The sequence below is a fragment of the Carettochelys insculpta genome, chromosome 1 (genome assembly GCF_033958435.1).
Source record: "Carettochelys insculpta isolate YL-2023 chromosome 1, ASM3395843v1, whole genome shotgun sequence".
NCBI lineage: Eukaryota > Metazoa > Chordata > Testudines > Carettochelyidae > Carettochelys > Carettochelys insculpta.
In genome coordinates, this window is record NC_134137.1 from 13,707,751 (window position 1) to 13,734,402 (window position 26,652).

General features: G+C 44.8%; 1 protein-coding gene across 3 annotated transcripts in view; it reads left to right on the forward strand.

The window, feature by feature from the left end:
- SLCO2B1 (solute carrier organic anion transporter family member 2B1) overlaps positions 1–26,652 on the forward strand; it is a 110,046-nt gene that overhangs the window by 33,798 nt on the left and 49,596 nt on the right. For 2 of the 3 annotated variants that reach the window (XM_074980882.1, XM_074980892.1), the window contains exons 4-7: positions 67–229; positions 2,767–2,994; positions 6,293–6,391; positions 11,230–11,360. In XM_074980882.1, coding sequence (XP_074836983.1) covers positions 67–229; positions 2,767–2,994; positions 6,293–6,391; positions 11,230–11,360 — 621 coding nt within the window. Of the gene's footprint in view, positions 1–66; positions 234–2,766; positions 2,995–6,292; positions 6,392–11,229; positions 11,361–26,652 lie in introns of those variants that run through there. The other variant, XM_074980902.1, reaches the window with a different exon arrangement.

Consider the following 26,652-nt stretch of genomic DNA (forward strand, 5'->3'; position numbering starts at 1 on the left):
GTCTGTCCCAAGGAGGTAATTTACGAAGCATTTCAGAGACTTTTTAACCTCTGTCTCCTACTGCAGGTTGGGAACACATTGCTGATAGTCTTCGTAAGTTACTTTGGAAGCAGAGTGAACAGGCCTCGTTTCATTGCGTGTGGCGCTATTCTTGTATCCATAGCTGGGTTTCTCATGTCTCTTCCTCACTTTATCACGGGGCTCTACGAATATGACCAGTCCATTGCCAGTAGGTACTCTAAATGTATATATACCTGTTACACCTTTAGGAAACAAGCAAAGGAGAACACATTTTCTTGAGGTTTCCTTCACTGTAGTGTGTAAGGAGGTAGAAAATGCCAAAGGAGCAGATATGGAACTTGTGTTTTCAGAAGTTAAAATGTATTGGCCCTAAGAGCTGAATATTGACCAATGTGAAGCCAAGAGAGGAATATCAAGGGAACAGCACCTACTTTGGGGGTCAGACCAAATAAAAATGAGATCTAGAGCATTTACATTCTTAGATATGCTACTGCTTCCACTTCCTGCTGCCTCGTTCATTATGATGATTTGTGGCACCAAAAGTCTCCTAGGTCCCAAACCCGGAGAGATTACACTCAAGGGTCTAGTCCTGTAACTGGTAACTCAGACAAGCTGTCCTTACACAAATAGCCCCACTGAGTTCAGCCCAAATCAAGGAGAACACTTATGGGGAGCCAGGGTTTACAGGATGGGGGTTTAAGCTGTAGGTGAAAGAAAGGGATTGGATTCAGCCAGTGGGAGTGGTAGAGCAATGACCATAGGCACAAGTACCAGGGTTTTAAATCTTTCTTGCTTTTGGATTTTGCTGATGCTTCCTTTGAGGGAGGACTAGTGTTTGTAGGCCTGATTGAAGAAGTAACTTTCAGGGAGGACTGTGAAGCAGAAGATGGTATGATATGGAGGACCAGCTCCTGGAAGGATTTTACAGGCACAGGGGGCATGGTGAAAGAAGTGAGGAGATAAGAATGGAAGGAGAATACAGTGGTGGTGTTAGTCATCCTGCTTCTTGACCTTAAGGTCCTCATCCCCAAGTCCAATAATAGAAATCCCACTTACAGTCTTCACAAAATCCTTTGGAAAGTTGCCAGCTCAGGTCATAGATTGGGTCTGTACTGTACATTAACACAATATTTCCTCAGTTGCAGCCCCTGAAGTAAGATTTAAGGGAGAGGTGGGCACTAATCTGGAAGCAGTTCATCAAGCTTAGCCCCAGTAGGCTGTTGCTGCTTTATTTATCATCATCTCCACATGTACAGCCCCTTGAAACTTCCATTGACCACGGATCACCATTCCTAGTCAGTGAGAGATATGGGAAGTGATACAGACCAAGATATCACTTCCTGCAGCTCTCATTGGCTGGGAACAGTGATCTGCAGCCAGCAAGAGCTTCAAGTGGCCATACCTGTGGAGCTACAGGTAAATAAAGTGGTGGTGGCCAATGAGGGGCTAACCCTGGTGAACCGCATCCAGCCCACAGTCTCTTATTGCCCACTGCTGATTTAAGTGATTAATTCACCACTGTATCCAGTCAATGAGGGGGAACACATGGAAACAAGTTCAACCATACATTTTGTGATAGGTCCTTGGATAGTGCAGACATTTTTACGTCAGATGTCTAATCTATACAACCTGAATTCAATGCTGGTTAGGAGAGTAAACAAAAATCCCAGGACTTTCAAATGTGACTGTTATGCTACACTTCCCAGTGTTCCTTATTCTGCTATATGACTTATTTCAAGATAAATCTGTTACCTGTTATTTCACAATTAGCTTTTTCATGATACTCAGGTTTTTTTTTTCCTCTGACATATCGATCTCCATTACACTGGCATCAACATAGAGAAACACCACCAAAGTCAGTGTAGATCAGATCAGACCACCTCTTTCAGCAGATATGAGTCTTACCCTTTTTGTATCCATTCATGTTTTTAAAATTGACTGCTATTATACTTCACTCCAGAGTAATCTTTATTTAGTGCCATTGTTTTTATATCATAATTCTCCTTGGTGGCTCAACAAGCACATTTGTGTTTGGTTTCTGATTGCCTTCCATAGTATCTCCAATGTGGATATTAAATTAGAGCCTTGTGTTTATTTGATAGGTATCTATTTATTGTTAGGAAGGTTATGAGTAACTAGATAAAGAGCTTTTTACAAAGACGCAAATATTGCGTGAAATCTTCTGTGTGTAACGTGTGCAATCTCATTGGTCCTCTGAGGCAGAAAAGGGGTAACTTAAAGTGGAACTTGGCTCATTATTTGCTTAATTTGTAAGCAATTCCTGGCTGTGGAACTCTCCAAGCGCCAGATTTCCCCTGGTCCCAGCAGCTGGCATGGGGATAAGTAAAGCCAAAGGTCAAGGACTTTCATAGGTCTTGCACTTCGAGCAGTGTAGGGAACTGTGTGCTCTTTGCTGCATGACAGGGACATGATTCCTCTCAAGAGTGGTGGGGGAAGAGCAGTATGGTAGAAGTGGCCTGTGGCATCAAGAAAGCAAGTTGCATATACACAGTCTCAGTCGCTCTTCTCTGGAGACCATGCAGAGGAATTACTCCCCTTGAGGCACTGTCTGTGCCTGAGATCTCCATGAATCAGGGCTGTAGCTAATGCCATCACCTGCCCTCAAGGGGACAAACTTCAGTTCTGTTGTTTATGCTATGTTACGGAAGATGTTTCAAGTCAGAGGGTAGGGGCCCACCAACTTTGGCTTCTGGCACTTATGGGATGTTGTATTTGCCTTCACAGGTGCCTTCAGCAATTCTACAGATCTCTGCCAACCTGATATACCACTACCCACCAAGAACCTCAATGAGACAGACTGCACCCCACGCACAGTGAAAGAGAGCCGCGAAGTCCTGCTGATCCTATTTGTTGGCCAGGCTTTGCTAGGCATTGGAGGGGTCCCCATCCAGCCCTTTGGGATCTCTTACATTGATGATTTTGCCAGTGAGAGAAACTCACCTCTCTATTTAGGTAAGACTAGGACTGAATCCTCCTGCGGTGGTGTGAAAGGACAGCAACACTTGTGCTGGGCTCGAGGGACTGGGGCAGGCTGCTCAGTACATCTCAGGAACAGATCCTTGAACAACAAGAAACTTCAAGTGTTTAGTTTTGTCTGTTCCTGACTTTAATTCCTTAAAATGGCATAAACTCCTGAAACATAGTTCACAAGAATTCAGTGTAACAGAGAATTTAACCTTATGTATGTTCATACTTTTCAGCAGTACTTGTCATAAGAGGGCTTCCATGTAAAAGCTGATGGAGATAATTAAGGTAGCAAAACATTCATCAACGTTTTTAATATGAACTGTGCCAACATAGACCTTGAGTACCTTTTTGAATGCACGGTAGTTTTTACACCAGAGTAAATGAAGTCAGAGTTTGGCCCCTAATGTGCTACAGAAGCCTTAAGGGATTTGGAGAAGTGTGACAAGAATGATTGAAGGCAATCTCCTATGGAGCAAGATTGGAAATGTCAGTATGGTTTACCTAGAAAGAAGAAATGGTGAAAGTATCCATAGTGAATGCTAGTGGGAAAGGGGTAGGGTTAGAAGTTGAAATAAAAAAAGAACAAGTTAAAAATCACTTAGAAAAATTAGATGTCTGCAAGTCACCAGGGCCTGATGAAATGTACCCTAGAATACTCAAGGAGCTGATAGAGGAGGTATCTGAGCCTTTATCTATCATCTTTGGAAAATCATGGGAGACAGGAGAGATTCCAGAAGACTGGAAAAGGGCAAATATAGTGCCCATCTATAAAAAGGGGAATAAGAATAACCCAGGAAACTACAGGCCAGTCAGCTTAACTTCAGTGCCAGGAAAGATAATGGAGCAGGTAATTAAAGAAATCATCTGCAAGCACTTGGAAGGTGGTAAGGTCATAGGGAACAGCCAGCATGGATCTGTTAAGAACAAATCATGTCAAACCAATCTGATAGCTTTTTTTGATAGGATAATGAGCCTTGTGGATAGGGGAGAAGCGGTAGATGTGGTATACCTAGACTTTAGTAAAGCATTTGATACGGTCTCTCATGATATTCTTATAAAAAAAACTAGGCAAATACAATTTAGATGAGGCTACCATAAGGTGGGTGCATAACTGGCTGGATAACCGTACCCAGAGAGTAGTTCTTAATGGTTCTCAATGCTGCTGGAAAAGTGTAAAAAGCAGGGTTCCGCAGAGGTCTGTGTTAGGACCTGTTCTGTTCAATGTCTTCATCAATGATTTAGATATTGGCATAGAAAGTACGCTTATTAAGTTTGCAGATGTTACAAAGTTGGGAGGGGTTGCAACAGCTCTGGAGGATAGGGTCATAATTCAAAATGATCTGGATAAATTGGAGGAATGGTCTGAGGTAAACAGGATGAAGTTTAATAAAGACAAATGCAAAGTGCTCCACTTAGGAAGGAACAATCAGTTTCACACATACAGAATGGGGAGAGACTGTCTTGGAACAACTACAGCAGAAAGGGATCTAGGGATTATAGTGGACCACAAGCTAAATATGAGTCAACAGTGTGATGCTGTTGCAAAAAAAAACAGACATGATTCTGGGATGCATTAACAGGTGTGTTGTGAACAAGACACGAGAAGTCATTCTTCTGCTCTACTCTGCACTGGTTAGGCCTCAGCTGGAGTATTGTGTCCAGTTCTGGACACCGCAGTTCAAAAAAGATGTGGAGAAACTAGAGAGGGTCCAGAGAAGAGCAACAAGAATGATTAAAGGTCTAGAGAATGTGACCTATGAAAAAAGGTTGAAAGAACTGGGCTTGCTTAGTTTGGAAAAAAGAAGATTGAGGGGAGACATGATAGTAGTTTTCAGGTATCTAAAAGGGAGTCATAAAGAGGAAGGAGAAAGTTTGTTCTTCTTGGCCTCTGAGGACAGAACAAGAGGCAATGGACTTAAACTGCAGCAAGGGAGGTTTAGGTTGGACATTAGGAAAAAGTTCCTAACTGTCAGGGTGGTCAAACAGTGGAATAAATTGCCAAGGGAGGTTGTGGAATCTCCATCGCTGGAGATATTTTAGAACAGGTTGGATAGATGTCTATCAGGGATGGTTTAGATAGTACTTGGTCCTGCCATTGGGGCAGGGGGCTGGACTCGAAGGCCTCTCGAGGTCCCTTCCAGTCCTAGTGTTCTATGATTCTATGATTCTACCTACTACTTTTATATTAATAATATAGAAAAAAGAGCTAAAGAATTTCACTTCTCTTTTTCACTTAAAACAAGAACAAGAGGATATTAAGTTAAAGGTGGAAAATTCAGAACTGATAGAAGGAAATATTTTGCACACTACGGTTGCATCTATACTAGCAAATTCTTTCAAAAGATTTTTCGAAAGAAGGGGGCTCTTTCAAAAGAGCCCATGGAATGTCTACACACAAAAAACATTCTTTTGAAAGCTGACCAAAAGAATGTGGTGCTCCTTTTGAAATCACTCTTCCTTTCCCAATTCAGGAAAGAGTGCCCCCTTTCAAAAGCTTTAGAAAGAAAACATGCTTAGATGCTCTCCAGGTCCCTTCTTTGCAAAGAATAGTCTTCATTTTTGATCCCTGACCCATTTTTTCCAAAAGCTTGGGGTCTCTGGGGATGCTGTCTTTTGAAAAGCAGATCACTCTTTTGATCAGCGTTTTTGTGTGTGAAAGCACGCTTTCGAAAGAAGTTCTTTTGGAACAGATCTCCCAGAAGAGCCTCTTTTGAAAGAGCTCTGTAGTGTAGACATAGACTACGTGTTCTTAGATTCTGGAACATGTTAGCACAGGAAGTCCATGGGGCAAAGAACGTAGCAAGACTCAAAAACAAGTTGAGCTTTTATATGGCTAAAAAGATTAGTCAGAGTTATAATTAATGGGAACAACATTTTTGAAAAGTAACCCATCAGAAGAAGTGGGTCTGTCCCACGAAAGCTCATCACCTAATAAATTATTTTGTTCGTCTTTGAAGTGTTACTGGGCTGCTTTTTTGTTCTCAACATTTTTGAAAGAGTATTAGAGTTCGTGCTTTAGGGTTGAAGCCAATTTCTAATTATTAGAGATAAGGATGAGACTTAATCTGGGGGTAGATTAACCCATATCTGATACTGCAGGGTTCTTAAACCTTCTGCTGGTGCTGGCCCCTGCCAGAGACAGGCTACTACAGTGGATGAACTTTGTGTCTCATCTCTTTTGGCCATTCCCATTTTCCTGTGGTTTTGCACTCATGTCCCCTGCATGCAGTTCTCTCAAAAGCTGAGCCTTCCTTCTGAGTGGAAATACTGTTTATTTTCCCAGGAATCCTGTTTGCTGTCACTATCATTGGACCTGGTGTGGCGTTCATGTTAGGATCCGCCATTTTGCGCTTTTATGTGGACATTGACAAAGTTTCTCCAGGTGAGCTCGTATATCTTCTGAGGGCCATTAGTCACTCTTAATGCAGTGTGTGGGAGTGTCTGTGTTGTGGGAGAACTTTCTGGTTACCTAGGCAATGTCATTTTAGATCTGTGTGCTAGCATCATGATACCCAGGAGGTGAAAATGATCTGTTGCGTGCAGCTAATCTGTCATCCATTGAAGCAGAGCCTGGCTTCCCTTAACTCTGCTGACACACTTGGACATGCCTCAGTGCATTGCCAACACTTCCCATCATCATTCTGCTAGTGGCACCCACGGTTGTGAGGGTGGTTAACCAAGTGCAGTAAGCAATGTGATGGTTCTCTCTGAGTATGAGAAGTGGGTGCTTCACTTCTCATGCAGGGTCATGCACCACTTTCATGGGGTAGCTCAAGAATGGCTGCTGCAGAAGCATCAGGTTTTTCCCTTCCTCAATCACAGGGATCACTCTTACCTGGACTACAGCTCATTCCCAGTAGTGCTAGTGTAACTGACTACCCCTGGACTTGAACCTGGGACCTCCAGAGCTTACAGCAGGAGTCGCTACAGTTTGAGCTGAAATTCATATGCCTCTCAGCTAAGGCTGTAGAGGAGATGCCTTAGTTCTCTGTGGAAGTGGTTTAGGTGCCCCCACATGGGACAGTGAACTCCCCCACCCTCAGGTGTGTGGGTTACACCAGCAAAAGATGAGTGAAACCTGTCTATTCATCTGTCCTTACCATGCTCATCACTATATTAACTGGGACACCACAAAGACTGTACCTCATTCACTGCACGTCTCTCACTATATTTCTGAGTAGCCCCTAGTGTATTGCAGCTCCACATCAGTGAGTGTTTTACCCACCACCAGCTTTCAGGGTGGGAGTGTTAGAGGAGTAGAGTGAAAAGGGGAGGAAAGAAACATATACAAAAGGAGTGAAGGAGAAAAAGTAAAGAAACGTGGAATATGCAAGGAGACAGGGTGAGTAAGGGGGGAGAAGACACAGACAGGGAGACTGAGGAGACAGGGAAACTGAGGTAGAGGAAGACATGGATAGAGAGGCCCAAGAAGACAGGGTAACTGGGGTGGGGTGGAGGAGAACAAAAACAAGAAGAGAAAAAAGAGCAGGGAGAGAAAGGGGCAGCGATCGCTCTCAATGCTTTCGCTTTCATTTTTACTGTACTTTAACCAAGAGCATTTCTGGGATATGATGTTCATAGGAAAGATCTTTAACACTCTGGTAAGGTCAATGTGTCAGCAAAGACAAAACTAGTGGCCACCACAGAAAATGGGGAAGGAAGATGAAGATCCACCCAGACAGAATAGGCCTTTTGCCAGTCAGCTCATAATTGTAACAGGGTTCACTGTAACAAAGAGGTAGCCGTGTTCACTGTGGCAAAGATGAAGGATGCTGACGCAAGCACCAGGGAGGCCAGCAGAACTTCTGTTACAGACCACGTGAGTCCCTCTGTAACAATGAACAACCTGAGCTGGGGGTTCTGAGAAGCTCTCTCTGCCTTGGGGATATCAAAATCCTGGCTTGGAAAATGCAGCACGATCTTCCAGGAGATTATCTGTAACATTGCAGTAGGTTGTTCTTGCTGCCTTAGCATGCCTTGACCTCACTGACTATCTCCTGCATCCCATCCCCAGAGTGGCCATTTCCTCAGCCTCACAATGGATTGTCTCTGTCCATGTCTTCTCCCAACCATCTTTCCCTCCAGCTAAGTCGCACTGAAGTTCAGTCCCCTTCTGGGGTAACAAAAATCCAACTATCGGAGGGGTAGCCGTGTTAGTCTGGATCTGTAACAGCGACCCCCGAGCATGCTCAAAACTTTTCTGTTAGTTTATAAGGTGCCACAGGACCCTTCATTGCTATTAAAAATCCAACTGTGAATCCAACCGTCTTCCAACTAGTAGCCGCTCCTGGGCCTTGCAGAGTTTCCTTAAGCTCTTTCTGCCCAGCAGGTTCTCTCCACACACTGCCTCCCTTCACCAGGGACTCAAGGCAATTTTTACCTCAGGGATCTCTCTATTTCTTGGAGGTCTTATATCAGGGTTCCCTGTCTCCTATACAAGCCTGAGCTATTCCCTGCTGGTGTTTCCCAGCCCAGCTTCCCAGGTGTTTTCCAGGGAGGAAAGTCCCCTGGAGCCTGTCTGCTGGATCTTCTGCTTGACGGAGTTCACAGCTCTATTTACATTGAGTCCTCACCCTGATCTCCCACATCTGGAATCTTTCATTATAATTAAACTCCAGCATGGGGATCACTTATCATCACTGCCCAGTTAAACCGCCAGTGAGGCTGAGGGACAGCTACACAGTCCCCAGCAAGTCTGAACCCAGCCTGCCCTACTCAAAGAGCCAGCCAGACTGTGACAAGCATTGCAGCACTTCTTGTGCTTTGTGAAGAGATTGAGAAAGCATCTCTTGGGCCAAGATCAACAGGCACTGACATCCGGGAAATCTTTAAACATTACAGCTACTAACCCATCCCTTCCCTCCCCTCCCCTCCCCTTCCCTACGCTAACAGGCACTGGCTGCAGCATGCTGTGAGGAGTCACATGGAAAAAGGCATCGGCTGTGCTGCTTTGTATATATGTAATCCTATTCTTCAGGGACCATCACAGCCAAAGGAAGCTGGATTGTAAATACAAACTGTGGACAGGGGCAACAAAGCTTTTCTGAGAGAGTCGCTAGCCATGGGTTCAGCTGGTTGGAAATAAATACACTCAGTCCATTCACAAACATAACGAAGTCTCACAGTTCCTCTATAAGCAGGAGTGTGACATGATTTGCCCCGGGCCACAATACCAGAGCAAAATGGTCTGCTTACGAAATCCATGCTTGAACAGCTAGAGCACAGCTCTTCCCAGCCCATAGTCCAGGCAAATTCCAGAGCTTTGGAGTTGTGTACATTGTTGGCTCGTTTTGCTCTGGAAGCAGTAAGTGGCAGTATACAATACGCCCATGCCCCTCCCTCCACCCTCGTCAGCTTCAGCTGAATCCTGCCTCCTAGGGGTCCATGAGAAAGACTTCAAAGGTGAATGCTGAAGGAGCAGACTCAATAGCTCCTTTCCAACACAGTCCTTTTTTTCTTGGTGCCATTGTCCTTGACCTTTGCCTCAAAAAACAGAGAGAAGTGATCCCGTCTGAACTGGATCTCTCTGGAAGACGGAAAGCCACCCTCTCTCATTTCCCACTCCCCATCCAGTGGCCCAAGGGCCCTGTGAGATACAGGTGGCTTCCAGCTCGGTGTCCTTTGGGAGGAAGCTGCTGCCTCCTGCTGTTCCTGGCATCGCCTCAGGCCTGCTGTCAGGCTCCATGTCCAGGATGTGGATTGGCGGTGCCGCTTCCTTGGGCCCCAGTAGGCAGTTGAGCTCCTGGAAGTGGGGGAAAGTGGGGCCTGCTGTCCCCAAGCAGCTGGCTGCATCATGGGCCCAGCAGTAGGTCTGCCACAGTTCCTTTACTTTACTCTGCATTTGTTCTGCTGTGTGGGCGGGGAGGTCCCAGGAGCTCAGGCCAGTTGGCTGAAGGCTGCGGCATTCTGGCATTGGTCAGTCGTGTGCAGCAGCAGCTCCTCAGCCCCCTAGAGAGCCAGCCGGTCCTTTACCTCAGCCTCACTCCAGGAGGGGGTCCTCTTTTTCAGACCCTGGCTGGGGTATTGGGAGCCCTTGGATGCCTGGGGGGGTACCTCTGGGGGCGCAGGGCTCTCGGCTTCTGGACATGCTGCCATGGGTTTGCTCAGGGAGTTCTTGTGTCTGCTGGAGGGCTTGCTGGTGGGAGCTCATGCTGTCCCTGCTGCCAGCATGCTCTCAGCTTCCAGCCACAGGATTTCTGGGTCCCTGCATCTTAAAACACAGCCAGACACACGGACCATAGAGCTCCCTGCTTGCGCTGGCAAGGGCGTCTCCACATGCCAGCTGGCCAGCACCATGGAGAACCCCCTCTTTCGAAAGAGCAATGCATGGTACGTCTACACACATGCTCTTTTGAAAGAGCCTTTCAAAAGAAGGTGTTTTGCCTGAAATGGGAAGGAAGGAGTGATTTTGAAAGAGGCACCGCATTTTGTGTGTAGATGCTCTGTGGGATCCTTCGAAAGAGCCCCTTCTTTCGAAAAGTACCAGAGGGGTAGCCGTGTTAGTCTGGATCTGTGACAGCAACGAAGGGTCCTGTGGCACCTTATAGACTAACAGAAAAGTTTTGAGCATGAGCTTTCGTGAGCACAGACTCACTTCATCAGATGCATCTGAAAACTATTTAAAAAATACTTGCTAATGTAGACGCGGCCTGAGTGTGGCTAAATTATTAAAGCCAAAAGGTTGAAACTTGGGTGCCGAAAGTCAGATTTTTAAATTAACATTTAGCCCAGGTCAGAGAAGGATTTTCCCTTGTGTCATGTATCATCCTCTCAAGCAGGAATCCCATATTTGTCCATAACATGAATAGCACTTTCCTAGACAGATTGTCCCATGGGCCCCTCCCTTCTCATGCAGTCACCTAACACCTTTTTGCCAACTACAGCTGTTTCTTACACATCAGTTCAATACTAGGAAAGTATTGAGTCGATTTCTATCTGCCTTAACTGTTATTTAAGAAACAAGGGAGAGAGTCAGCACTATGTGTTGTCAGTTCTCTATGGGCCACCGGCCGATGCTCTGTGGACCTCCAGTGATCCACAGCCCCCAGCTGGGGAGCCCCTGCTCTGGAGCACCGAGCAATATTAATTTCTTGGGGGTCAGATGGATATACCCTGTGCATTTCCTGCAGCCACAAGGGGTCGGGGAAGAGGGACAGTGGTGACTCTCATTTCTTCCCATTTGCTGTGATTCTACTTTGTATTTGTTTGTTTGTATTTCAGAGGAAATTCAGCTCACTAACAAAGACCCTCGATGGGTTGGGGCCTGGTGGCTCGGGTTCCTGGTTGCAGCCACTCTCGTGGCCATATCTGCCATCCCTTATTTCTTCTTCCCCAAAGAGATGCCTAAAGAGGTAAGAAAAGGCCTGGAAATGCACAAGGTCAGTTGCAGAAATCACTCCACTGATTTAAACAATTAAGTTCTCTGAGCTCCTGTGGCAGGAGAGTTCACTCTAAATCGGAGTGTGTGAGGTGATGAGGAGCTCAATGAGAAGCTTCTGAGACCAGTTGGGTTTTGGGGTGATGCTGAAATCAGATAAGATACAGAATATCAATATGCTTTGAGGGTGTTGTTATAAATGCCCTATTCCATACCTGCTACCTTTCTTCCTCTCCCCTCTCTGCTTTCCTTGTGGTTAGGAGGAGCTGCTGGAATGGGATGTTGGCTCCCAGGAGTGGCAGGACCACATTCCTCTCCTTTGATCACAGTTTCACCTGGGAGTAGAGCCCTTGCCGATCAGTGGATACTGATATCTATCCATGGAGACCCGCATCTGTGGGTAGACATTTCTATGCATGCAGGGTGCAGTGTAGCGATGGTTCTGAGTTTTAAAGCTTGTATCCAGATTCATACATCTCGAAAGTATAAAGGGCTTTTGATGTTTCTTCTGGTCTGAACTTTTCTCCAGTATCTGCAGGCCTTACCAGCTCAGATCTGATAAGCTAAGCAGAATCCAATATTATCCTAAGAGACTGCCATGAAAAACCCAGAGTGCTGCTGACAGTTTAGTAGGTGCTACACACTTTCCTCTCAAGATGTTCATTAAATCTTCATTCTGTTCTATTCTCTACCACAGTGCTATTCAGACTACATACTACGAACACCAGTACAAAATGCCCACAACTGCAGTGCAGTCACTTTTGAGATAGAACATCGATTGGTCAGGGAAATATTCCTATGGAATTCACATGGGATTAGCTGCTTCAACAGAAAATGAAAAATCACTTCACCAGTGGAAATAAAATGGGTAGTATTAAGTATCAAAATATACTAATTCATAACAGAATTTGGAGAACAGTCATGAAAAGTACTCAGGATCACATGGTCAGAGAGACATGCATAGTCATGTTGCCAAACACAATTCTGGAAGCCAATCAGACACAACAGACTGTGAAACACTGATGACTTCTCTCTAGGAATGGTTATCCAGCCAGTTATACGCTTATCTTATACTAGTACCATCTGCGTTGTAGTTCCCTAGTTTGCTAATGAGAAGGCCATGTGAGACTGTATCAAATGTATTACTAAACCCCAGATAAGAGGGGTAGCCATATTAGTCTATATCCACAAAAAGAACAAGAAGTCCTGTGGTACCTTGTAGACTAACAGACATTTTTGAGCATAAGCTTTCACGGGCAAAGATCAACTTCATCAGATGCGTTGGATGAAGCGGGTCTTTGCCCACAAAAGTTTATGCTCAAAAATATCTGTTAGTCTATTAAGTGCCACAGGACTTCTCATTGTTTAAACTCTAGATATACTACATCTACCGCTTACCCCTTATTTTCAAGGCTTGTTATCCTGTCAAAGAAAGCTATCAGCCTGGTTTGACGTGATTTGTTCTTTGCAAATCAATTCTGACTGTTAGTTATCAATACTATCTTCTAGGTGTTTGCATATAGATTCCTTAATTATTCGCTCATTATCTTTCCTGGTACAGATGTTAAGCTGACTGGTCTGTAATTCCCTGGGTTGTCCACATTTCTCTTTTTTATAGATGGTCATTATATTTGCCCTTTTACAGTCTTCTGGGCTCTCTCCTGTCTTCCATGACTTTTCAAATACCTCCTCATTCAGCTGAGTATTCTCAGATGTATTTCATCAGGATCTAGTGACTCAAAGACATTTAACTTGTCTATGTGATTTTAACTCGTTCTTTCCCTATTTTAGCTTCTGACCCTACCCCCATATTTACTGGCATTCACTGTGTTAGGTGTCCAATCACCATCAAACTTCTTGCTTTGTTCCTGGGTCTTTCTAATTTTACCCCTTACATACATTTGTTTTTTGCTTACATTCATCCTGTGTAATTTGACCAAGATTCCGTTTTCATTTTTAAATTATTCGGGATCTCCTGATTAGGCCAAGGTGGCCTCTTGACACACTTCCTTTCTTTCAAACAAAATACAATAGTTTGCTCTTGTGCTCTTAATAATGTCTCTTTGAACAACTGCCAGCTGTCCTCAATTGTTTTTCCTCTTAGACTTGCTTCCTATGAAATCTTCCCTGCCAACTCCGTGAGTCTGCTAAAATCTGCCTTCTTGAAATCCATTGTCTTTATTTTCCTCTTCTCCCTCCTACCATTCCTTAGAATCATGATTATCCTTTTATGATAAGTTTCACCCAACCTGCCTTCCACTTTCAAATTTTCAACCAGTTCCTTGCTCTTTGTCCAAATCAAATGTAGAATATTCTCCTCCCAGTAACTTTTTCCATGCTCCAAAATAAAAATAAAAATAAAATCCCTTTAATACGTTCCAAAAACTTGCTGGATAATCTGTGCCCTGCTCTTATTTTCTGATCAGATGTCTGGGTAGTTGAAGTTCCCCATCACCACCCAGTCCTATGTTTTGGTTTTATTAGTTGTTTAGAAAAGCTTCATTCACTTCTTCCTGGTTAGGCAGTCTGTAGTAGAACTCTACCATGAAATCACCCTTGATCTTTACCCCACAATAATGGAATGAAAGGGCTTAATGGATCAAAAGGGCAACTTCCATGCTGCCCTTTGCTCTAGTAACACTGTTGGGAAGGTGTGGGCCTACAGATGGAGGTTAATGGATTGAAAGTCGGGCAACTTTGGAGCTATCCTAGCTCTGCCACTAGTCTGCTGTGTGACCTTGGGCAAGTGACTTGGGCCATGTCTACACTGGTGAGCTTCCAGCGTCACAGCTGTACTGACGCAGCTGCCCCATTGCAAGATTGCTGCTGTAACCACTCTATGTTGATGGGAGAGATCTCAATTTACTGCAATAGCACAAAGAATAGTTTGAATTGTTCTTTCAAAAGAGACATCAAACTAAGACCCTGTTTGCTAAAGATCCTGTAGCATGTTTTGTAGGAGAACTGGTGCTAATTTTGATGTCCTAGCCATACTCCCCTCTGGGTCATTGCATTCTGTTTGCCTCCACTCCATCGTATTTTCAGTTGTAATTTGTCTAAGCATCCCTGTCTAAAAAGCGTTATATATAGTCCCTGGGAAGTATTGGCTCCCGACTTCTGCCCTAGCAGTGGCTGCATTTCAGCAGTAGGAGACTTTTGTAGAACCTTGACTTATCAACATGGGAAAAATGTATTAGTTCTACCAGTGTAATTATACCAGTATAGTTCAACTGAGGTAGTTATAACTCCACATGTGGCCCCTTATTCTGGGGAATAAGAAAGTCTTTTTATTTGTTTTAGTTGAAACGCTCCTAAAGATATATCAGCTAAACCAAAAAAATGTCACTCATGCTGGAATATAGGTGGTTTACCGGTATAATATAACAGTACAAATTCACATATTCATCTATATACATATAATTAACCTTTGCAGCTAAGACTTGAGTCTGGAAAAGCATGAATCCAATGGGAACTGAGGACACAACGTACCTTTCAGGATCAGGTCCATACTGCATAGAGTGGGTCTGACTTACTCTTATGTTACTCTACTGATTTAAGCTTCATAGCAGACATGAGCTCAGAATCAAGCTCTATGTGTAAGGCATCCAGGGCGGCCTGTTGGGTGGGGGCAGACGGAGCTGGCACAGGGCAGCAGCAGGGGTTGCCCCCTGCCCCCACCTGCACTCACTGTGGCACTGGGAGCCAGGGTGACCAGCAGCCTGTTCTATTCCACTCCACCACTCTCTCCCAGCTCACAGTGCTCCATTTGACAGGAAGCAAGAATGAAGTGGACTGGGAGATGGACAGTGGAGCAGAGCAGGTTTCTGGGTTGCTCTAGCTCCTGCTGCCATGGCGGGAGGGGGACACAAACCCTGCTGCTGCCCCACACCAGGTTCTCCCAGGTAATCCCTGAGACCGTTGGGCTTCATATGTCATATGGATAGTTGAGGAGGTGGCTGCTGTGGGACATCCCAAAACATAGGACATGAAACAGCTGCCCTGAACAGGATGACTCTGATAGCCCCTTAGGCTAAAAGATGCAGCATCTGCTACTATTAGTGAGAATCATAACTAAATAGACCATTTGAGACAAAAGGACAAACTGTAAATGAACCCAAATGCATTTTCTCCTGGTCAAGCTGGTAGGTTTTCTTAAGTGTAAAGCAAGCCTGGTGAGAGGTTACTAAAGGACAACCAGAACTTCAACCTCCCTCCTCTCTGCTAACTGATATTTAAAACAAAATTACATTGTCTCATTGAAATGCTAAATTTGCTGAGCCATAATGATTTGGGAGCATAGGGGAAACAGTTCACTGTAAAAATTACAAGAAACGGAAACAAAACAAAAAAAAATCCAGGAGATGGAATTACTCTAACTACATCCAGGACAGGGGCATTTGGGGATAGCAGAAGTGATTGTTCTGTTCTGATAATGCTACCAATAAGGCATCTAAAGCAAAACAGTAGTGAATGATCTTACTCGTAAAAGAGAATTTTGGCAGTTTGGAAACAAGCCAGAAACTGCTGGATAAAATGTTTGACTGTCTTAAGAAAACCTCAGAGATCAGAAGAAAGTTTGTTTTCCCACACATTGTTTCCTGCAGGTGTTGTAATAAAACCATCACTTCTTCATATTTGCACAAAGCTACCCCAGAAGCCTGAGATGTAACTATGGCAGTTTTCAGAGGCTGTTTTCAGTGGTGACAGGTGACCCAACGAGAAGGAGTGATCTCAAGTTACAGCGGGAGAGGTCTAGGTTTGATAGCTGGAAAAACTGTTTCTCCAGGAGGGTGGTCAAGCACTGGAATGCGTTACCTAGAGGGGTGGTAGAATCTCCATCCATGGAGGTTTTTAAGTCCTGGCTTGATAAAGTCCTGACTGAGATGCTTTAGTTAGGATATGTCTTGCTTTGCACAGGGGGTTGGACTTGATGACCTCCTGAAGGTCTCTTTCAACATATGGTTCAATGTTTTCACTCCAGTGGTAGAGCAGGATTGATGGTTTGTAAATCCACAAGGACAGGATGAGCAGGTTTGAAACAAATGCAACAGAAGGAAAACCAGCCTTTGGGGCTCCAGGTTCAGAGAGAAGAGCCAAACTTTCCTCATGCCCGGTGATGTTGAGATCCTGAATGTTGCCGTGACCTTTTTCTAGTAGCTTCCTCCACAGCTGAGAGACTGCAAAGCATTAGTTCCTCAACAGGCTTCCCTACAACTATCCAGTTAAAGTTATAGGTTCAAGTTTTGTTTGCCTAAGGCTTGTCTAGTCACCGACTGCTGCAAAATTAGTGTACAGTGTGTGTGTGTGTGTGTGTGTGTGTGTGTGTGTGTGTGTGTGTGTGTGAAATGGTACCCTATGGCTGGGTCTACACTAGCCCCCAACTTCAAAGGGGGCATGTTAATCAGGGCGATGAGAGATTACTAATGCGGTGCTGTGGGGAATATGCAGCACTTCATTAAGCTAATTCTCCCCCGTGGAAACTTCCAAGCATCAAATTTCGACGTGCCGGCATGCGTGTAGCCGCGGGCACTAAGAAGTTTGATGCTTCGAAGTTGCCATGGGGCAGCATTAGCCTAATGAAGTGATGCATATTCACCACAGCACTTCATTAGTAATCTGCCATCGCCCTGATTAACATGCCCCCTTCGAAGTTGGGGGCTAGTGGCATGGGTGTGACTGGCACCACAAGAGACCAGGCAGTGGAGAATCAGCCCAAGAGTCGTTGCTCTAGGATAACACTTGTCATGCAGAGATCACAGACCATTATTTTACTGACCAAAGTTTCCCAGTGCATCTTGCATAAAGAAAACCAAATGTAAAGATTACTAATGGCTACATGATCCGTTAGCAAAGAAGATCTGTTCCAAGCCTGTGATGCGATTACCAGTCCAAATCTTGACTGACTGGATTAAAGAGGAAATGGACATCAGTGATACCTGGTTCCAGCTTCACACTGGTTTTACAGTGGTATAACTCTGTGGTCCTCAGTGGAGTTATTCCTTACTGATACCACCATAAAAGAGATTAAAGTCTAAACTAAATAACTTTCCTACAGTAAACAGATTAGTATCTGTTACCTCATGCCTGACTGAACAGCTTCATGAATCAGAAATAGACAAATGTAAATTAGCTCTCTGAAAATAAATCTTTCACATTGTTCCTGTCTGCACAGTGTGCTGCGCCCTGTGAGGCAGGGAAGTATTATTCTACCCTCTGGGAAACTCAGGACAGACAGATCAAACGCGGCCTGTGTTTTTGTGCCTCACTCCAGCTGAAGACAGTCAGGGCTATATGGGAGCTCAGAATGTCTGAAAATCTGGCCATTGGTGCCTCTTCTTAGGCATCCAAAAATAATATCCTCTGAGGAAAATGGTGACCTGAAATCCATAAAGCTGTATCCCTGCCCCAGATGAAGCTCCCTAGACTGCTTCAGGCTCCCTTTGACTTTTCCTCTTCCCTTCATATGTTGTGGGAGGGCATTCATGAGAGGGAATATTACTGGCAGAGAAATGAAAGAGGATGAGCAGTAACCAAGGAGAAGAGAAGGAGGCAAAAGCCATTCAAGAGCATAGCTCTTCTGAACAGAACTAGGGTATATCTTGATTAGGAGCTGAGAGAAGCCATCAGGGCTGAGCGTCTTCTCCATCTGAAATCCTACCTCCTCCATTGGTCTAGAGGAGCACTTTCAATTTTGTTTCCTTTTAAGCCTATGTAACATCAATGAATGGTTTAGGATCCGCAGCCCAATCAAATAAAGCCAGAAGTATTGGGGCCAATGGCGGCACCATGACACTTATGGGTGTGGCCAAAATTCATGTGGTTCCATTAAGTTTGTTAACTGTACATATAAATTAAGTTTTTTGTTCTTAGCTTTGTTAACTAATCAGGGGGCTGGCAGACATGACAGGCCCCTATGCAAGGTGTGCCAGGGGAGGAGAGGGCTGGCTCTATGCTCCTTTTGCAGGGCCTTGGTGGAAGTGGAAAGGCTGGGGGGGAGCCAGTCCTCAGCACCACCTGGGCTGCACCACACCACTTCCCCCTACCAGCCCTGAGTGCCGTCCAAGCCACTCTGTGCTGTCCCCGTCAGCCAGTCCTTAGCAGCACCCAGAGAGTGCAACGTGGGGTTTTGGTGGCAATTTAAATGGGTCCAGGGCTGTGGTTGTCCCAGTAGCAACAGTGATGGCTAGAAGTCCTGGGCCTTTTTGAATTGCTGGGCCTAAAGGCAACTGCCCCTTTGCTCTCCCCCACAATTCCATTGGCAGGCCTGTGACTAATGAGATGCAAAAGATTTGTTTTCGAGAGTGTTTCAAAGCCAGCAGATCTGAAGTCTGGATAGTGAATTAATCAGTAGCCACCAAAAATATTACAGTACAATGGCTTTTTGGTGGCCTATTAAAATGCATTTACTGGCTCTCCACTCAGTTCTCCATGGCCAGGTGTCTACATAGCAAATCTGACCAGGTTTGGTTATAACTGGCCCCTTTGTGGACAAGTCTAGAGAGACAAGCCCAAACTAACCAGAACATAGAGGTTTTCCAGGCGGTAGGAAGCTTTCACTGGACTGAGTTACTCTTTGTGTTTGCTGGATAAATAGAATCACCAGAAATATCGATTCTGAACCTTCTTCTGCACTAAATTCACACAGAAAATGCCTCCTCCACGTACACACTTTTTGTCAACAAACTCAAGCACAGGTAAAGACCATCAGCCTTGGAAGAGGTCTCTTTGCCTTTCTTGGCTCAGACTGGTGACATTTCTCTTTTGCCATGTGCCATTCCCTTAGCAGTGCCAGGCAATAGCTCTAGGGTCTTCAGCAGACGAGAGTCTGAGTAAATCACAGCTTCACTCAGAAGTTGTCTCGTCCATTCTGAGTGACCCAAAAGGCCTTTACTGAGGACCAAACAGGGATCATTGTGGAAGAGACACATGGCTCCTGTTCTGCATGAGTGCCATTACTTTGCTGTAGTGTTCAGGAAGTGAGGTGAAGAATAACTTCTCAAATTTTTAGCTCAAAGCAGATTGGCTTATTCGATACGAATCATCTAACACTCTTTGGCCACGTCTACACGTGCATGCTACTTCGAAGTAGCGGCGCCAACTTCGAAATAGCGCCCGTCACGGCTACACGTGTTGGGCGCTCTTTGAAGTTGAAATCGACATTAGGCGGCGAGACGTCGAAGTCGCTAACCCCATGAGGGGATGGGAATAGCGCCCTACTTCGAAGTTGAACGTCGAAGTAGGGCACGTGTAGATGATCCGCATCCCGCAACATCGAAATAGCAGGGTCCGCCATGGCGGCCATCAGCTGAGGGGTTGAGAGACGCTTTCTCTCCAGCCCCTGCGGGGCTCTATGGTCACCGTGTGCAGCAGCCCTTAGCCCAGGGCTTCTGGCTGCTGCTGCTGCAGCTGGGGATCCATGCTGCATGCACAGGGTCTGCAAACAGTTGTCGGCTCTGTGGATCTTGTGCTGTTTAGTGCAACTGTGTCTGGGAGGGGCCCTTTAAGGGAGCGGCTTGCTGTTGAGTCCGCCCTGTGACCCTGTCTGCAGCCGTTCCTGGCACCCTTATTTCGATGTGTGCTACTTTGGCACGTAGACGTTCCCTTGCAGCGCCTATTTCGATGTGGTGCTGCCCAACGTCGAAGTTGAACGTCGACGTTACCAGCCCTGGAGGACGTGTAGACGTTAGTTGCTACATCGAAATAAGCTATTTCGATGTAGCATGCACGTGTAGACGTAGCCTTTAAGAGTTAGGGAGCCATTTATACTGTACATGTTGGGTACTTCCATAAGCATGAACAGGTTAAGGGAAAACACAGAAGCAGAATACTTGAGAGGTTGTTCTGAAACCACATCTAAACTGAGCTTGCCAGTAAGGGGAAAAGATTGTTACGGAGAAAAAGTACATGACTAGCAAAAAAAAAAACCTGGGTTCTGCCTCACCTATGTCACAGGTTTCTATCAAATCTTGCACAACTCGCTTAGTCTGTGTGTCTCAATCTTTCTATGTACAAAATAGGAATAATCACACTGGCCTACCTCTTGGGGTTGGGATGTTGCAAATATTCTTCCATTTGTGCTTGTGAAGCACTTTCCAAAGGTATTAGAAATACACAGTATTATTTGAGGAGCACTTGGAAACTAAATGAACAGTGTATGCAAGAGAGAGGGAGTGGGCACATAAAGGTAACAGGGCTGTATTTGTCTTAGGACTTTCAGCAGTTTTGCAAACAGAAGCAACCAACTGCTAAAAATAATACTCAGCCTACAAATGAGTCCCCTGCAGTTTGGTTGCTTTAAAAAGGCAGGCACAAAAATGAAAGAAAATGCAGGCAGTATAATGAGCTGTTTGTTGGGATACGACCCACTTATTAACTAAGAAAATTAATTCTGAATTGATTTTTTGTGAACTGATGGATTTTTATCCCATATTTATTTAGTAATAAAGGATGTCTGTCACCTTGTTTTTCACTAAGTCCCAAGGGCTACATTCTGCACCTCTGGAGAGCTCCGTAGGAGTCCCAGGTTCAGCTGAGAAAATCCCTTTCTTGCATTTGATTAAAGGCCACAAAAATACAGGTAGGGACACTGTCCCCCCCCTACCCCCCAAGCCCTGCCCTGCTAGCAGAAAAGTTTCCATCTGTTTCCTTTGTGAAAAGGAGACATGTCTCTTCCATAGCTCTGAACCTAGCTATACTCAGATGTAGTCCAGTAACTCAAGTGTACCTGGGGAACTTGGAGTTCTCCTCAATTATTGTCAGCTCAGGGAGTCCCCTCACCCTCCTGTCAAATAAGAAACATAAAATACCTTCTGGGTTTGGACCATGAGATCCCACATCACTTTTTGGCTTGGTGGGGTCTCTCCTTATGGGCATAACTCCAAGCTGAGTGCACCGTACCTGCAGAGCTCCAGGGAAGGTACCAAAGGATCAGTATGCCTACAACACCCCAGTTTTGTAGTACCACAAAGTGGCATAGCAGCAGCCTTTCAGTAAGTCCAGCCTGATCAGAACTCCCTAAGACTTCCTGGTGGAATATCTTGATAGTCCAGAAGTGCTGGGGGTGGTTCATGGAACATGGTAGTGGTAGATGCTGATTTTCTTCTGGTTAACTCATTGAATCATAGAACCGTAGAACCCTAGGGTTAGAAGGAATCACAAAGGTCATCTGTTCTGATCCCTGCCAAACGCTGAACCAACGCTCTAGTGTGCTGCTAGAGTGCTTCAAAGAGGCACTGCTTGTGCTCATTAAAGATCCCAGACAACTTTTTGTAAAAGATGGATTGACTGTTGACCCTGTTGTCCTGACCAAATTCAACTCCAACTGCCTGGTATTTATTTTCCTCACCTGCTCCCACCCCTTCCTTAATTGTCATGGCACTTTATGTATTTGCATTTTGATTAAGTGTTCCGTCAGTGCAATTCCTCACATTCTAGAATTATAGGGAGGTAACTGAGATTCCACCGGGGACCTTGTTTAGAGGGTGCTTAGGAATGTGAAATGTAAGCCACAGTTAATTGGGAGGTTCATTATTGTTACATCTCCTGGGAGTGATGCAATTTAATTTCCAAACTCCAACCCCCCTGCCCCAATCAAGCAAAAGCAGATGATAACTGGTTAAAACAAAAACTCTTTGAAGGAAGAGTAGGATGAATGAGTAATTGAGTGGGATGGGGTTTCTTTTTCCTTGGGGAGTATTCTCAGAAAACCTCAATTTTGTGGAATTTTGCAAGAGGAATCTCACATTTATTGGAACATTTTTCAGGAAAAAGCAATGAAAAGTCCTGAACTTACAGCTTCCAACTCATCAGGACAAAGCGTACTACTTCTCTGCCTAAAACCATACAGGCACATTGTCAAGCAAGCTCTGCCCAGATCTGCTGGCAGAGCTCCTAAATTCTGCTGTCTCCTGCTGTTTTCCAATGCTGTCTCCTTGTCTCTACTCGACACAGGAGGTCTTCTGAAGAAGGAGGCAGGCTGGGTAGTAGGGGAGCCAGTGGAGAAGACAGGGTGATGTTCATGGATTCGTAGATTCCAAGGCCAGAAGAGGTAACAAATTATCTTCTGGTCTGACCCCTGCATAACACAGGCCAGAGAGCTGCACCCAAAATAATTCTTAGAGAGGTGATTTAGAAAAACATCCAGCCTTGATTTAAAATTTATCAATGATGGAGACTCCACCATGAGCCCTGGTAAATTATTCTTACCATTACAAATCTGTGCCTTATTTCCAGTCTGAATTCATCCAGCTTCAGCTTACCATCATGGGATTGTGTTATAGAAAAGCCCACTATAAAACATTTCTCCCCCACCCCACACCCCACGTAGATCCTTAACTTTCTCTCAGTTCAGCTAAGTAGTCTGAACTCTTTGAGGCTATCACTACTAGGCATGTTTTCTCACCTTGTAATTTTTGTCATACATCTTATCTGCATGTTCTTCAGGTTATAAATAGCCAACTTAAATTGAGCACTGTGTTCACAGTTGCACCAGTTCCTAATTCTGAGGTAAAATAACCTTTCTACTCTTACTTGAGAGCCTCCTGTTTATGCATCCCAGGATCACATGAGCTCTTTTGGCTGTAGCATCACACTAGGTGATCCGTGTTCAGCTGATTATTCACCACAATTCCAGAATCTTTTCCAGACTCGTTGCTCCACAGGAGAGAGTCCCTCATCCTGTAAACTTGGCCTGTATTCTTTGTTCCTAAATGCGTGTGTGTATAAAACCACCAACAGGAGACCCAAACCCAGGACTGGTGGAGCTTAGTACAGAGGCTGCTTCTCTTCAAGCCAGCTGGCTTTCAGCTAAAGCTGTAGAGAAGACTCACTCTGTCTTTCCCTGTAAGTGGTCGATGTGCCACTACATGGGGCAGTGAACAACACCCAGTATGTGTCTGGGTTACATGTGACCTTAGCCTATTAAAACTCGGTTTGCTTGCATCCAATTTGCCAAGTGATCCAGAGTGCTCTGAATCAGGAACCTGTCCTCTTCACATATGGGAGCTGAGGTGGGAGGAGGTAATAAAGTGGAGTAATTCAGGAGGCCTGCTACAGTCACTGTGTTGGCTTTCAAGCACAACAGGCAGCAGCTTTGTGAAGAGCTGAGATGGGAGAAAGTCCAGCAGGAGTGGAAAGGGCCTTGTGCTGAAAATCTGACGAGGGGTCCACTGCATTCTTTCATCACACTCGAACTGCCAGGGGAGAGACTGAAAACATCCTAAGAACTGAGGGACACCACTGAGGGGGGGAGGGTTTACAGAAGGAGAGGTCTTCATATGTGGGGTTCTCCTATGGGAGGGAGTGCCCCTAGAATGGGAGGATATTAATGTAGCGAAGTGATGGCTTCCCCTTCTCACATCCCCAGCTATACTCCCCTGCTGAAGGCATCTGCTGAGCCAGGATGGGACAGATTCAGGGATAGGTGCCCCTATAGAAAGCGGGGAAGGAGCCAGGATTTCCATCGAAGCTGGCTGAGGTGCTGAACTCACAGCCTATCAGATGCCACCACCAGCTGTCATAACACCTGTAGGTTGATGGCTAGTAGGTGGCTGTGTCAAACTAGAAGTGCTATTTGTGATAGCAAACTCATCCCTCTGAGCAAGAAGACTTTGGGGTTAGGAGAAAAAAATTATAATGGAAAGGGCTATTGTGGCCTGCAGCTGTGACATCTGAGCCTGTGATCTTGTGAGCTCCTATAAGTTAAGCTGCAAAGGGCATTGGTGAAGCTGGGAACACGGTGTTGATTGTTGAGAACAAGAGAATGGACATACTGAGTCAGACCAAAGGTCCATCTAGCCCAGAATCTTGTCTTCTGACAGTGGCCAATTCCAGATGCCACAGAAGGATTACTCTCTTGTTGTCCATTTCCAGCCTCTGACAAACAGACACTAGGGACACCATACCTACCCATCCTAGCTAATAAGTATTGATGGACCTCCTTGAATGCATCTAGTTCTTTTTTGAACCCTGATGATGTCCTGGTCTTCACAACATCCTTTGGCAGGGAGTTCCACAGGTTGGCAGTGCTCTGCATGAAGAAAAACTTGTTTTTGATTGTTTTACATCTGCTATGTATTAATTTCATTTGATGACCTCCTAGTTCTTATGTTATTGGAACAAGTAAATGATTTTTCCTTATTCACTTTCTTCATACCTGTTACAATTTTATAGATCTTTTTTATATGCCCCACCTTCTTCTTCTTCTCTTTTCTAAGCTTAAAAATCTCAGTCTTTTTAATCTCTCTTCATAAGGCACCCATTTCAAACTCCTAATCATCTTTGTTGCCCTTTTCTGAACCTTTTCCAATTCCAATATATCTTTTTTAAGATGAGGTGACCACATCTCTACTCATTATTCAAGATCTGAGCATACCTATGGATTTATATAGAGGCAATAAGATATTCTTTGTCTAATTCTCTATTCTTCTATTAATGGTTGCTAACATGCTGTTTACTTCTTTGACTGCTACAGCACATTGAGTGGATGTTCAGGTTGGATATTTGAGTTGTGGAATGTAAAACCAAGGTGTCCTGAGCAGTCTAAGTCCATCACTTCTTGTCCTATTGTCAGAGGTTAAGGAGAATAATTTTCTCCCTCTTCTTTGTAACATCCATTTAGGTAATTGAAAACAGTTATGTCGCCTCTCAGCCTTCTCTTTTCTGAAGTAAATTGACCAAATTTTTTCATTCTTCCCTCATAGGTCATGTTTTCTAGACATTTATTCGTTTTTGTTGCTTTTCTCTGGATTTTCTCCAATTTCCCCACATCTTTCCTAAAATGTAGTGCCCAGAACTGGACATAATACTCCAATTGAGTCCTAATCAGCTCAGAGTTGAGCCAAAGTATTACCTCTTGCATCTGGCTTACGACGCTCCTTTTAATGTATCCCAGAATGATATTTGCCTTTTTTGGCAACAGTGTCACACTGTTGACGCATATTTAGTTTGTGCTCCACAATGGCTACGTCTACACGTGAAGCCAACATCGAAATAGCTTATTTCGATGTAGCAACATTGAAATAGGCTATTTCGATGAATAACGTCTACACGTCCTCCAGGGCTGGCAACGTCGATGTTCAACTTCGACGTTGCGCGGCACCACATCAAAATAGGCGCTGCGAGGGAACGTCTACACGCCAAAGTAGCACACGTCGAAATAAGGGTGCCAGGCACAGCTGCAGACAGGGTCACAGGGAGGACTCAACAGCAAGCCGCTCCCCTAAAGGGCCCCTCCCAGACACAGTTGCACTAAACAACACAAGATACACAGAGCCGACAACTGGTTGCAGACCCTGTGCCTGCAGCATGGATCCCCAGCTGCCGCAGCAGCAGCCAGAAGCCCTGGGCTAAGGGCTGCTGCGCACGGTGACCATAGAGCCCCGCAGGGGCTGGAGACAGAGCATCTCTCAACCCCCCAGCTGATGGCCGCCATGGAGGACCCGGCAATTTCGACGTTGCGGGACGCAGATCGTCTACACCGTCCCTACTTCGATGTTGAACGTCGAAGTAGGGCGCTATTCCGATCCCCTCATGAGGTTAGCGACTTCGACGTCTCGCCGCCTAACGTCGAAGTTAACTTCGAAATAGCGCCCGACGCGTGTAGCCGCGACGGGTGCTATTTCGAAGTTAGTGCCGCTACTTCGAAGTAGCGTGCACGTGTAGACACAGCTTATTACTCTTAAGTTCCTTTCTGCAGTTCTCCTTCTTAGACAGTCATTTCCCATTTTGTGTGTGTGGAATTGATTGCTCCTTCCTAAGTGGAATACTTTGCATTTGTCTTTTTTGAATTTCATCCTGTTTATCTCAAACCATTCCTCCAGTTTTTCCAGATCATTTTAAATTATAGTCCTCTCCTCCAAAGCAGACGCAACCTGTCTCCTCTAGGTATCTTTTGCAAAATTTATAAACTTACTCCTCATGCCATTATGTAAATGATCCATGAAGGTATTGAACAGAACCACTCACAAAACTGACCCCAATGGAACTCCACTTGTTATGCCCTTCCAGCATGACTGTGAAGCATTGATAACTCCTCTCGGAAATGGTTATATAACCAGTAATGCATCCACCATATAGTAGTACAATCTACATTGTATTTCCCTAGTTTACTCATATGACCATGCAAGACTATATTGAATGGTTTACTAAACTCTAGGTACACCATGGCTACTACTTGCCCATTAGCCACAAGGCTTGTTAGCCTATCAAAGAAAACTGTTAGGTTTGTTTGACATGATTTGTTCTTTACAAGTCCATGCTATCTATAA